This window comes from Lethenteron reissneri, unplaced genomic scaffold (genome assembly GCF_015708825.2).
Source record: "Lethenteron reissneri isolate LAM-NWPU_2019-01 unplaced genomic scaffold, ASM1570882v1 scaffold_1313, whole genome shotgun sequence".
Taxonomy (NCBI): domain Eukaryota; kingdom Metazoa; phylum Chordata; class Hyperoartia; order Petromyzontiformes; family Petromyzontidae; genus Lethenteron; species Lethenteron reissneri.
In genome coordinates, this window is record NW_026891018.1 from 80,163 (window position 1) to 95,000 (window position 14,838).

The window sequence follows — 14,838 nt, forward strand, 5'->3', positions numbered from 1 at the left end:
CATCGTCATCACCATCGTGACCATCGTCACCAGCGGTACGTATATGCGTACATATAAAGACAAAGATCCCCCGTGTAGCCTGTAACAGACTGTAGGGGCAAGTGCTGTTAGCGAGCACCTATGAAGGCCGGAGTGGCACACGAGGAGGTGGGTGGCCAGCACCACGCCCGGCCGCCTTTGTCTCCCCAGTGCTAGCAATGTTGAGTACACACTGCACCAGGTATATATTTGAGGCTGAGTCGACCTAGGGGAGGCCCAGTACCGATTCAGATAATCGCTGTCACTGATGGTGTTGATGGCTGTGAGCGGGAATCGAACTTGGGACTCACACAACAACAACCGCCATTCGCCACTAAGTGGCGGTGACGTCACCACGACGCTTGTGCCAGGCTATGTGCACCTTGAGGCCACGTGAAGTGTCGAACGCCCGCTGGCAGGAGGTCACGGGGCAGACCCAGCAGGTGCCACGGGTGAACTGACTGAGATGACTGGCTGATGCACCACCTGTGCCCCCTACTGTGCCAACTTGCTGTGCTTTAGCCACCCAGCGCTCCGCTCGTTGTTGTGAGCGTCACTCCTCCGCCCTCCGTTGTTGTTGGAGGGCGACTGCCTCCAACTGCCCAGCACAGTCCTTCACGAGCCTCCTCCACAGAGGCCGATCTTGACACCGCTGGTACCAGTCATCGCCAAGTCCACTCAGCTCCACGTCCTCCTGTACCACATCACTCCATCTCTTCTCTAGCCCGTGCCGCGCCCGTTTAGCCCCCTCAATCCGGCAGAACAAAAGCTGTTTAGGCATGCGGTGGCTGGGCATGCGGTGGCTGGGCATGCGGGCTACATGACCCAGCCAACGCAGCCTTGCCTGCCGGAGGAGCTCACCGATAGGACTTTGCCCAGATCTTTCAAGGATTTGTGAGCTCCTCACACAATCCAGCCTAGTTAAACCCAGGATGGATTGTAGGCAGGCCAGCCTAAATGTTTCTAACCGGCTAAGATGTTCTATTAGGGGGGTCCACGTTTCGCAAGCGTAGAGAAGGGAGGGAATGACTGTGGCCGTGAAAGATCCGAAGCTTCGTGCGGAGCGACAGACCAGGTAGCTTCCACACAGTATTACGCAATCGATGAAAAGATAATGCCGCTCGACTGATTCGGAGTGAGACCTCTGCTGTTAAACCGGAGCCAGTCATGAGCACACTGCCCAGGTATGGGAAACTCTCCACTCTCTCCACAACTGCCCCATCACCGATTGGGAGTTGTGGGGGTGGAGTGTCCGATGGTACAAACTACCCAGGCAGGTGCTTCGTTTTGGTGGGGCTGATGGTAAGGCCCCACCTCTTAGTGGCACACTCCAGTTTTAGCAGCAGCGCCTCAAACTCCCTCCTCTGAGTGAGATGCAACCACCTGACCATCGGTGTGGCAAAACAACCCCTACCTCCTTGTGGTGCCGGACAGACAACGCTGTCGTGGACAGAGCCGTGGGGAGAGGGCCAATTCCGATTGGCCGTTCCCCGCGGGGTATTTGTAGCCACCACGGCGGCCAAATGGGGGCTCTGGACGGGTGCGAGGGGCTGGTAACCCCTCCACCTTCAATACATCACCACTAAGCACGTCACAAATATCTCAGTAATAAGCTCGTGCTGGAGGCCCCGGGGGGACAGGCGTCGATGACGTCTCCTGGCCAAACCCCGTTTGACAGACACGCACAGACACACACACACAGACACACACACACACAGACACACACACACACACACACACACAGACACGCACAGACACGCACAGACACAGACACACACACAGACACACACACAGACACACACACAGACACACACACACACACACACACACACACACACACACAGACACACACACAGACACACACACAGACACAGACACACACTCACAGACACACACACACACAGACACACACACACAGACACACACACACACAGACACACACACAGACACACACACACAGACACACACACACACAGACACACACACAGACACACACACACAGACACACACACAGACACACACACAGACACACACACAGACACACACACACACAGGGCGAGGTGGTCTGCACCTCGTAGCTGTGGTGGTGACCACCGCTGCTACGTGGCTGTGACCGTGCTGTCGGCAGGAACACACGTATCATGGACCACAGTCGACGCTGTCGCCACGTGGACCACCAGTCGTCTTCACGGGACACAGGGTGGGGGGCCAGACAGACACAGTGTATAGTGTAGTGTATAGTGTAGTGTATAGTGTAGTAGTGTATAGTGTAGTAGTGTATAGTGTAGTGTAGTGTATAGTGTAGTAGTGTATAGTGTAGTGTATAGTGTAGTAGTGTATAGTGTAGTGTAGTGTATAGTGTAGTAGTGTATAGTGTAGTAGTGTATAGTGTAGTGTATAGTGTAGTAGTGTATAGTGTAGTAGTGTATAGTGTAGTGTATAGTGTATAGTGTAGTAGTGTAAAGTGTAGTAGTGTAGAGTGTAGTAGTGTGTAGTGTAGTGTAGTGTATAGTGTAGTAGTGTATAGTGTAGTGTATAGTGTAGTGTGTAGTGTAGTGTAGTAGTGTATAGTGTAGTGTATAGTGTAGTGTATAGTGTAGTGTATAGTGTAGTAGTGTAGAGTGTAGTGTATAGTGTAGTGTATAGTGTAGTGTAGTAGTGTATAGTGTAGTAGTGTATAGTGTAGTGTATAGTAGTGTATAGTGTAGTGTATAGTAGTGTATAGTGTAGTAGTGTATAGTGTAGTAGTGTATAGTGTAGTGTATAGTGTAGTGCAGGGGTCCTCAAACTACGGCCCGCGGGCCACATGCGGCCCGCCGAGGACATTTATCCGGCCCGCCGGGAGTTTTTGCCGCCGCTGCCTGTCTGTTACTTTTTTTCTGCATGAGAAGGACGGTCATTGGTGGAAGAGGGAGAGGGGGCGGAGTTTCCCCCAATCAGACTGCATTGATGGGCAGTGCAGTCTGTATGTCTCTGTGTGGGCAAAGTTATTGCTGGTATATTGTTTTTGTAGCGCTGTATATATTGGTATTTTACTAATAGCAATTTTGACTCCCTAGGAAACAATGATGTCAAGAAAGAGAAAAATTGACTCGGAGTGTAGGATATTCAAAGAACAGTGGACTTATGATTACTTTTTCATGCAGTACAAGGAAAGAGCTGTGTGTCTGATATGCCAGAATATAGTGTCTGTGTTCAAAGAATACGATTTACGTCAACACTATAAAACTCAACATAAAGATAAATTTGCTTGTTTGGTCGGAGAAGTGAGAAAAGATAAAATATTAAAACTGAAAAATACATTAACAACTCAGCGAAATAGTTTTGTGAAGCAGAAGCAGCTAAATATTTCATCACTGCGAGCAAGTTTTCAAGTTGCCAAGCTAATAGCGTGCACTGGCAGACCATTCGTGGAGGGAGAATTTGTTAAAGAATGCCTTCTTTCTGTTGCCAAAGAGATGTGTCCAGAGAAGTCCGATTTATTTAGTACAGTGAGTCTTTTAGGACCTACAATTACACGGAGGATTGAAGAAATGGGAGACAATTTGCATCAGCATTTGCAAAACTCCACAAAAAAACTTTCCTATTTTTCCTTGGCACTCGACGAAAGCAATGATGTTCGTGATTCTGCACAACTTCAAATTTTTATTCGTGCGACGAATGACTATTTCGGAGTCACAGAAGAGCTTGCTGCACTGCAAAGCATCAAAGGAACAACTACAGGAGAGGATATCTTTCGATTTAAAGCTTTCGTGACTGCAGGGATTCATCTTCTTGGTTTTTTCGGTAAAGTCACATAGAAGGGAAGTAATAAAATAATTCTCACGACGTTTCGGCCACAACGCAAGCAGCCGTCCTCAGGTGAAAACCAGGTCTGTTGGGGAGACAGCGTCTGAATGAAACAGCACACGAGCTTGGAGCATATATAAGCTGGGTTGGAAGCGGGGGTAAGAGCGCCTTGACAAAATAATTTCAATATCAAGAGGAATTTAGCATATTTATGGGAAATGCAGGAATGTGATTAGTACTACATATGCCCGTGCTGCATATGTAGTACTAATAACATTCCTGCATGTCCCATAAATATGCTAAATTCCTCTTGATATGCAAATTATTTGTCAAGGCGCTCTTTCCCCCGTTTCCAACCCAGCTTATATATGCTCCAAGCTCGTGTGCTGTTTCATTCAGACGCTGTCTCCCCGACAGACCTGGCTTTCACCTGAGGACGGCTGCTTGCGTTGTGGCCGAAACGTCGTGAAAATTATTTTATTATGTTTTATTTTTATTATTTTATTACTTCCCTTCTACGTGACTTTACCGAAAGAACCAAGAAGAGAGGATATCTATGAAAAGGTTTGCCAAACTGTGAATGGTTTGGAGCTGAACTGGGCTAAACTAGCCAGTGTGACAACTGATGGTGCTCCTAGTATGGTGGGTCTAAGAAAGGAGTAATTGCTCGCATTAACCAAGAGATGGACAAACATAACCATTCTCATCCAATAGCCATACACTGCCTCATCCACCAACAAGCGCTGTGTAGTAAATCACTGAAGTGGGACTCGGTTATGAAATTTGTGGTATCTTGTGTTAACTTCATTAGAGCTCATGCACTAAACCACAGACAATTTCAGGCATTTCTGTCTGAGCTAAATGTTGACTATGAAGATGTTCTGTATCACACAGAAGTCCGTTGGCTGAGTCGAGGGAGAGTTTTGAAACGTTTCTATGACTTACTTCCACAGATTACAGCTTTTCTGCTTTAAAAAACAAAGAAGTACCAGAGCTCAATGATGCAGAATGGAAATGGCACCTTGCCTTTCTGACAGATATAACAGAGCTACTCAACAGTTTCAATGTGCAACTTCAAGGAAAGGGGAAGCTCATCTGTGATATGCAATCACATGTCAAAGCATTTGAAGTAATATTAGGCCTCCTCATCAAACAAGTGAAGGAGGAAAACTTCTGCCATCTCCCCACAACTCAAAATCTGTTAGCGGAAAAACCATTGGTTGCATTCCCAAACAAAACGTGTGGATTCACTGGAAAAATTGCAAAAGGAGTTCCAATTTGGATTTAAAGAGCTTCATCTCCATGAACAGGACATACAGCTTTTCCGTAACCCATTTTCTATTGACATTGAAAATGTGGATACAATTTACCAAATGGAACTGGCTGAACTGCAGAATTGTGACTCTCTGAAAGACGCATTCAAGTCAAGCAGCCTTCATAATTTCTATGCATCTCTCCCCTCTGAGACATATCCTCATCTCAGGAACCATGCACTCAAAATGGCAACCATCTTTGGCAGCACTTATGTCTGTGAACAGACTTTTTCCAGAATGAAACATTTGAAATCTCCAACCAGATCTAGACTAATGGATGCACACTTGCATCACTTGTTACGACGAGCAGTGACAAATATGGAACCGGACATTGACCATCTCATTAGCCAAAAGCAGGCCCATAGTTCCCATTGAAATACTGGCAAGTTTGTTGATTTAACTTTACTTGTTCTTCATTTTAAATATTGTATTTATTCCCGTTTTGTTTTTTCACTTCAAAATAAGATATATGCAGTGTGCATAGGAATTTGTTCATAGTTTTTTTAAACTATAGTCCGGCCCTCCAACGGTCTGAGGGACAGTGAACTGGCCCCCTGTTTAAAAAGTTTGAGGACCCCTGGTGTAGTGTATAGTGTAGTAGTGTAGTGTGTAGTGTAGTAGTGTATAGTGTAGTAGTGTAGTGTGTAGTGTATAGTGTAGTAGTGTATAGTGTAGTAGTGTATAGTGTAGTGTATAGTGTAGTAGTGTATAGTTTAGTAGTGTAGTGTGTAGTGTATAGTGTAGTAGTGTATAGTGTAGTAGTGTATAGTGTAGTGTATAGTGTAGTAGTGTATAGTTTAGTAGTGTATAGTGTAGTGTATAGTGTAGTAGTGTAGAGTGTAGTAGTGTAGAGTGTAGTAGTGTGTAGTGTAGTGTGTAGTGTATAGTGTAGTAGTGTATAGTGTAGTGTATAGTGTATAGTGTAGTGTAGTAGTGTATAGTGTAGTGTATAGTGTAGTGTATAGTGTAGTAGTGTAGAGTGTAGTGTAGTGTATAGTGTAGTAGTGTATAGTGTAGTAGTGTATAGTGTAGTGTATAGTAGTGTATAGTGTAGTGTATAGTAGTGTATAGTGTAGTAGTGTATAGTGTAGTAGTGTATAGTGTAGTGTATAGTGTAGTAGTGTATAGTGTAGTAGTGTATAGTGTAGTGTAGTAGTGTATAGTAGTGTATAGTGTAGTGTATAGTGTAGTGTATAGTGTAGTAGTGTATAGTGTAGTGTATAGTGTAGTAGTGTAAAGTGTAGTAGTGTATAGTGTAGTGTATAGTGTAGTGTATAGTGTAGTGTATAGTAGTGTATAGTGTAGTGTATAGTGTAGTGTATAGTGTAGTGTATAGTGTAGTGACGGTGCTACTCACAAAGGCTGCGGTTGCCAGGCAGCACCTGGGAAGGGGGCAGAAGAGACGTGACGATGAGACAGCAACTACAAGACTCACACAGAGACTCACACACAGACTCACACAGAGACTCACACAGAGACTCACACAGAGACTCACACAGAGACTCACACAGACTCAGAGACTCACACAGAGACTCACACAGAGACTCACACAGACACTCACACAGAGACTCACACAGAGACTCACACAGACTCAGAGACTCACACAGAGACTCACACAGACACTCACACAGACACTCACACAGAGACTCACACAGACACTCACACAGAGACTCACACAGACACTCACACAGAGACTCACACAGACACCCATAGACTCACACAGAGACTCACACAGAGACTCACACAGAGACTCACACAGAGACTCACACAGAGACCCATAGACTGACACAGACACCCATAGACTCACACAGACACTCACACAGAGACCCACACAGAGACCCACACAGAGACTCACACAGAGACTCACACAGAGACTCACACAAAGACTCACACAGAGACCCATAGACTCACACAGAGACCCATAGACTGACACAGACACCCATAGACTCACACAGACACTCACACAGAGACCCACACAGAGACTCACACAGAGACTCACACAAAGATTCACACAGAGACCCATAGACTCACACAGAGACCCATAGACTGACACAGACACCCATAGACTCACACAGACACTCACACAGAGACCCATAGACTCACACAGAGACCCATAGACTGACACAGACACCCATAGACTCCCACAGACACTCACACACAGACTCAGAGACTCACACAGAGACTCACACAGAGACTCACACAGACACTCACACAGAGACTCACACAGACACTCACACAGAGACTCACACAGACACCCATAGACTCACACAGAGACTCACACAGAGACTCACACAGAGACTCACACAGACTCAGAGACTCACACAGAGACTCACACAGACACTCACACAGAGACTCACACAGACACTCACACAGAGACTCACACAGAGACTCACACAGAGACCCATAGACTGACACAGACACCCATAGACTCACACAGACACTCACACAGAGACTCACACAGAGACTCACACAGAGACCCATAGACTGACACAGACACCCATAGACTCACACAGACACTCACACAGAGACTCACACAGAGACTCACACAGAGACCCATAGACTGACACAGACACCCATAGACTCACACAGAGACTCACACAGAGACTCACACAGAGACTCACACAGAGACTCACACAGAGACCCATAGACTGACACAGACACCCATAGACTCACACAGACACTCACACAGAGACCCACACAGAGACTCACACAAAGACTCACACAGAGACCCATAGACTCACACAGAGACCCATAGACTGACACAGACACCCATAGACTCACACAGACACTCACACAGAGACCCACACAGAGACTCACACAGAGACTCACACATACAATCACACACACACACCTACACACTCACACACCTACACACACACACACGCGTGTGTGAGTGTGTACACACACACACAGACACTCACACATACAATCACACAAACACACCTACACACTCACACACCTACACGCGTGTGTGAGTGTGTACACACACACACAGACACTCACACATACAATCACACAAACACACCTACACACTCACACACCTACACACACACACACACGTGTGTGAGTGTGTACACACACACATAGACACTCACACACAGACACTCACACACACAATCACACAAACACACCTACACACTCACACACCTACACACACACACACGCGTGTGTGAGTGTGTACACACACACACAGACACTCACACATACAATCACACAAACACACCTACACACTCACACACCTACACACACACACACGCGTGTGTGAGTGTGTACACACACACATAGACACTCACACACAGACACTCACACACACAATCACACAAACACACCTACACACTCACACACCTACACACACACACACACGCGTGTGAGTGTGTACACACACATAGACACTCACACACAGACACTCACACACACAATCACACAAACACACCTACACACTCACACACCTACACACACACGCGTGTGTGTGTACACACACACATAGACACACACACAGACACTCACACACCTACACACACACACACCTACACACTCACACACCTACACACACACCCGCGTGTGAGTGCGTACACACACACATAAACACTCACACACACAATCACACAAACACACCTACACACTCACACACCTACACACTCGCACACACCCGCTTGTGTGTGTACACACACACATAGACACTCACACACAGACACCCACACGTACAATCACACACACACACCTACACACTCACACACCTACACACACACCTGCGTGTGTGAGTGCGTACACACACACATAGACACTCACACACAGACACCCACACGTACAATCACACACACACACCTACACACTCACACACCTACACACACACCTGCGTGTGTGAGTGCGTACACACACACATAGACACTCACACACACAATCACACACACACACCTACACACTCACACACCTACACACACACCTGCGTGTGTGAGTGCGTACACACACACATAGACACTCACACACAGACACCCACACGTACAATCACACACACACACCTACACACTCACACACCTACACACACACCCGCGTGTGTGAGTGCGTACACACACACATAGACACTCACACACAGACACTCACACATACAATCACACAAACACACTCACACACCTACACACACACCCGCGTGTGTGTGTACACACACACACAGACACTCACACACCTACACACACACACACCTACACACGCATGTGTGAGTGCGTGCGTCCTGACCCTCACCTCTTCCTCCTCACCCTCCTCTTCCTCCTCCTCCTCCTCCTCCATTTTCCCACCACCAGCAGCACCATCACCACAACCATCACAACCACCATCACCACCACCACCAGCAGCATCACCACCACCACTACCACTTCCACCACCACTTCCACCATCACCACTACCAGCACCACCACTACCACCAGAACCACCACGACAACCATCCCCACCACCATCATCACCACCACCATCATCACCACCATCATCACCACTACCACCATCATCACCACCAGAACCACCACTACCACCACTACCACCACCACCACTATCACCACTACCACCACCACTACCACCGCCACTACCACCACTACCACCACTACCACCACCACTACCACCACCACCACCACTACCACCACCACCACTACCACCACCACTACCACCACTACCACCACTACCACCACCACTACCACCACCACTACCACCACCACTACCACCACTACCACCACTACCACCACCACTTCCACCACCACTTCCACCATCATCACCACCATCATCACCACTACCACCATCATCACCACCATCATCACCACTACCACCATCATCACCACTACCACCATCATCACCACCACTACCACCATCATCACCATCATCATCACCATTATCACCATCATCATCATCATCACCATTATCACCATCATCACCACTACCACCATCATCACCACCATCATCACCACTACCACCATCATCGCCATCATCATCACCATTATCACCATCATCACCATCATCACCATCATCATCACCATCATCACCATCATCATCACCATCATCACCATCATCATCACCATTATCACCATCATCACCACCATCATCAGCATCATCACCATCATCATCACCATTACCACCATTACCACCACCACCATCTTCACCATCACCACCACCATCACCAGCTCCTCTTCCACGTGCCCACGTCTCGGCCTCCCCCCCCGCCCAGCGGCGACACTCGCTCTGGATCTGTGGGAGGCAGAGAGACAAAGTGCCCAGCGCTCCTCCGTGTCACCACCATCATCATCATCATCACCACCACCACCACCATCATCATCATCATCATCACTACCATCGCCATCGCCACCACCATCGCCACCACCAACATCATCACCACCATCATCACTACCATCGCCACCACCATCGCCACCACCACCATCATCATCACCACCATCGCCACCACCATCATCATCACTACCATCGCCATCGCCACCATTGCCACCAACATCACCACCACCATCGCCACCACCAACATCATCACTACCATCGCCATCGCCACCACCAACATCATCACCACCATTGCCACCACCAACATCATCACTACCATCGCCATCGCCACCATCGCCACCACCACCACCATCGCCACCACCAACACCATCACTACCATCGCCACTAACATCACCACCACCACCATCGCCACCACCAACATCATCACTACCATCGCCACCACCGCCACCACCAACATCATCACCACCAACGCCACCATCGTCACCATCGCCACCACTCCGACCACCACCGTGGTGGTGGTGGGTCACACACACCCCCACACAGACACCCCCACACACATCAGGGTCACACAGACACCCACCCACACAGACACCCACACAGTCACACACACACACACCCACACAGACACCCACCCACACAGACACCCACACCCACACAGTCACACACACACACAGGCTCACACACACAGGGTCACACACGCAGGGTCATACACACCCGCACAGTCACACACACACAGACACCCACACACACACACACAGTCACACACACACACAGGCTCACACACGCAGGGTCATACACACCCGCACAGTCACACACACACACACACCCACCCACCCACACAGGCACCCACCCACACACACCCACACCCACACAGTCACACACACACAGGGTCACACACAGGGTCACACACGCAGGGTCATACACACCCAGGGTCATACACACCCGCGCAGTCACACACAGACACCCACCCACACACACCCACACCCACAGTCACACCCACACAGGGTCACACACGCAGGGTCATACACACCCGCAAAGTCACACACACACACATACTCCCACCCACACAGACACCCACATACACACAGTCACACACACACAGGCACCCACCCACACAGACACCCACACACCCAGTCACACACACACAGGCTCACACACACAGGGTCACACACATCCGCACAGTCACACACACACAGTCACACCCACACAGACACCCACACAGTCACACACACACAGGCACCCACCCACACAGACACCCACACACCCAGTCACACACACACAGGCTCACACACGCAGGGTCACACACACACCCGCACAGTCACACACACGCAGACACCCACCCACACACACACACCTGTGGGCACGCTGCAGGCTCACACACACAGGGTCACACACACCCACACACACACAGTCACACACACACAGACACCCACCCACCCACACACACACACACAGACACCCACCCACCCACACACACCTGTGTGCACGCTGCAGGCTCACACACACAGGGTCACACACACCCACACACACACAGTCACACACACACAGACACCCACCCACACACACACACACAGACACCCACCCACCCACACACACCTGTGTGCACGCTGCAGGCTCACACACACAGGGTCACACACACCCACACACACACAGTCACACACACACACACAGGGTGACACACACACACAGTCACACACACACAGGGTGACACACACAGCTGTGTGCACGCTGCAGACTCACCGTGTTCTGTGTCTTCGTCCTCTTACTGCTGCCCAGAGACGGAGCTGTGGGCAACCACGTGACACAGTGACACCCACCCACAGTGACACAGTGACACCCACCCACAGTGACACCAGTGACACCCACCCACAGTGACACAGTGACACCCACCCACAGTGACACAGTGACACCCACCCACAGTGACACCAGTGACACCCACCCACAGTGACACAGTGACACCCACCCACAGTGACACAGTGACACCCACCCACAGTGACACAGTGGACACCCACCCACAGTGACACAGTGACACCCACCCACAGTGACACTCAGTGACACCCACCCACAGTGACACTCAGTGACACCCACCCACAGTGACACTCAGTGACACCCACCCACAGTGACACAGTGACACCCACCCACAGTGACACAGTGACACCCACCCACAGTGACACAGTGACACCCACCCACAGTGACACAGTGACACCCACCCACAGTGACACAGTGACACCCACCCACAGTGACACAGTGACACCCACCCACAGTGACACAGTGACACCCACCCACAGTGACACAGTGACACCCACCCACAGTGACACAGTGACACCCACCCACAGTGACACAGTGACACCCACCCACAGTGACACAGTGACACCCACCCACAGTGACACAGTGACACCCACCCACAGTGACACAGTGACACCCACCCACAGTGACACAGTGACACCCACCCACAGTGACACAGTGACACCCACCCACAGTGACACAGTGACACCCACCCACAGTGACACAGTGACACCCACCCACAGTGACACAGTGACACCCACCCACAGTGACACAGTGACACCCACCCACAGTGACACAGTGACACCCACCCACAGTGACACAGTGACACCCACCCACAGTGACACAGTGACACCCACCCACAGTGACACAGTGACACCCACCACAGTGACACAGTTACACCCACCCACAGTGACACAGTGACACCCACCCACAGTGACACAGTGACACCCACCCACAGTGACACAGTGACACCCACCCACAGTTGACACCAGTGACACCACCCACAGTGACACTCAGTGACACCCACCCACAGTGGACACTCGTGACACCCACCCACAGTGACACTCACCCACAGTAACACCCACAGTGACATTCACCCACAATGACACTCACCCACAGTGACACTCACAGTGACACCCACCCACAGTGACACTCACAGTGACACCCACAGTGACACTCACAGTGACACTCACAGTGACACTCACAGTGACACCCACAGTGACACAGTGACACTCACAGTGACACCCACAGTGACACTCACAGTGACACTCACTCACAGTGACACTCACAGTGACACTCACAGTGACACCCACAGTACACCACAGTGACACTCACAGTGACACTCACAGTGACACCTCACAGTGACACTCACAGTGACACTCACAGTGACACTCACAGTGACCCACAGTACACCACGTGACACTCACAGTGACACCCACAGTGACACTCACAGTGACCCTCACTACACCAGTGACACTCACAGTGACACTCACAGTGACACCCACATGACACTCACAGTGACACCCACAGTGACACCCACCCACAGTGACACTCACAGTGACACCCACAGTGACACTCACCAGTGACACTCACAGTGACACTCACAGTGACACTCACAGTGACACCCACCCACAGTGACACTCACAGTGACACTCACAGTGACACTCACAGTGACACCCACAGTGACACTCACAGTGACACCCACAGTGACACTCACAGTGACACTCACAGTGACACCCACAGTGACACTCACAGTGACACTCACTCACAGTGACACTCACAGTGACACTCACAGTGACACCCACAGTGACACTCACAGTGACACCCACAGTGACACCCACCCACAGTGACACTCACAGTGACACCCACAGTGACACTCACAGTGACACTCACAGTGACACTCACAGTGACACCCACCCACAGTGACACTCACAGTGACACTCACAGTGACACTCACAGTGACACCCACAGTGACACTCACAGTGACACCCACAGTGACACCCACCCACAGTGACACTCACAGTGACACCCACAGTGACACTCACAGTGACACTCACAGTGACACTCACAGTGACACCCACCCACAGTGACACTCACAGTGACACTCACAGTGACACTCACAGTGACACCCACAGTGACACTCACAGTGACACCCACAGTGACACTCACAGTGACACCCACAGTGACACTCACTCACAGTGACACCCACAGTGACACTCACAGTGACACTCACAGTGACACTCACAGTGACACCCACAGTGACACTCACAGTGACACTCACTCACAGTGACACTCACTCACAGTGACACTCACAGTGACACCCACAGTGACACCCACAGTGACACTCACTCACAGTGACACTCACAGTGACACTCACAGTGACACTCACAGTGACACCCACAGTGACACTCACAGTGACACTCACTCACAGTGACACTCACAGTGACACTCACAGTGACACCCACAGTGACACCCACAGTGACACCCACAGTGACACCCACAGTGACACTCACTCACAGTGACACTCACAGTGACACTCACAATGACACTCACCCACAGTGACACTCACAGTGACACTCACCCACAATGACACTCACCCACAGTGACACTCACAGTGACACTCACCCACAATGACACTCACCCACAGTGACACTCACAGTGACACCCA

General features: G+C 50.1%; 1 protein-coding gene across 1 annotated transcript in view; it reads right to left on the bottom strand.

Moving 5' to 3' along the window:
- Positions 1–12,147: 12,147 nt before the first annotated feature.
- Positions 12,148–14,838, bottom strand: part of LOC133361971 (eggshell protein-like) — a 6,992-nt gene continuing 4,301 nt past the window's right edge. Inside the window, exon 3 of the mRNA XM_061580945.1 lies at positions 12,148–12,169. Coding sequence (XP_061436929.1) covers positions 12,148–12,169 — 22 coding nt within the window. The remainder of the gene's footprint in view (positions 12,170–14,838) is intronic.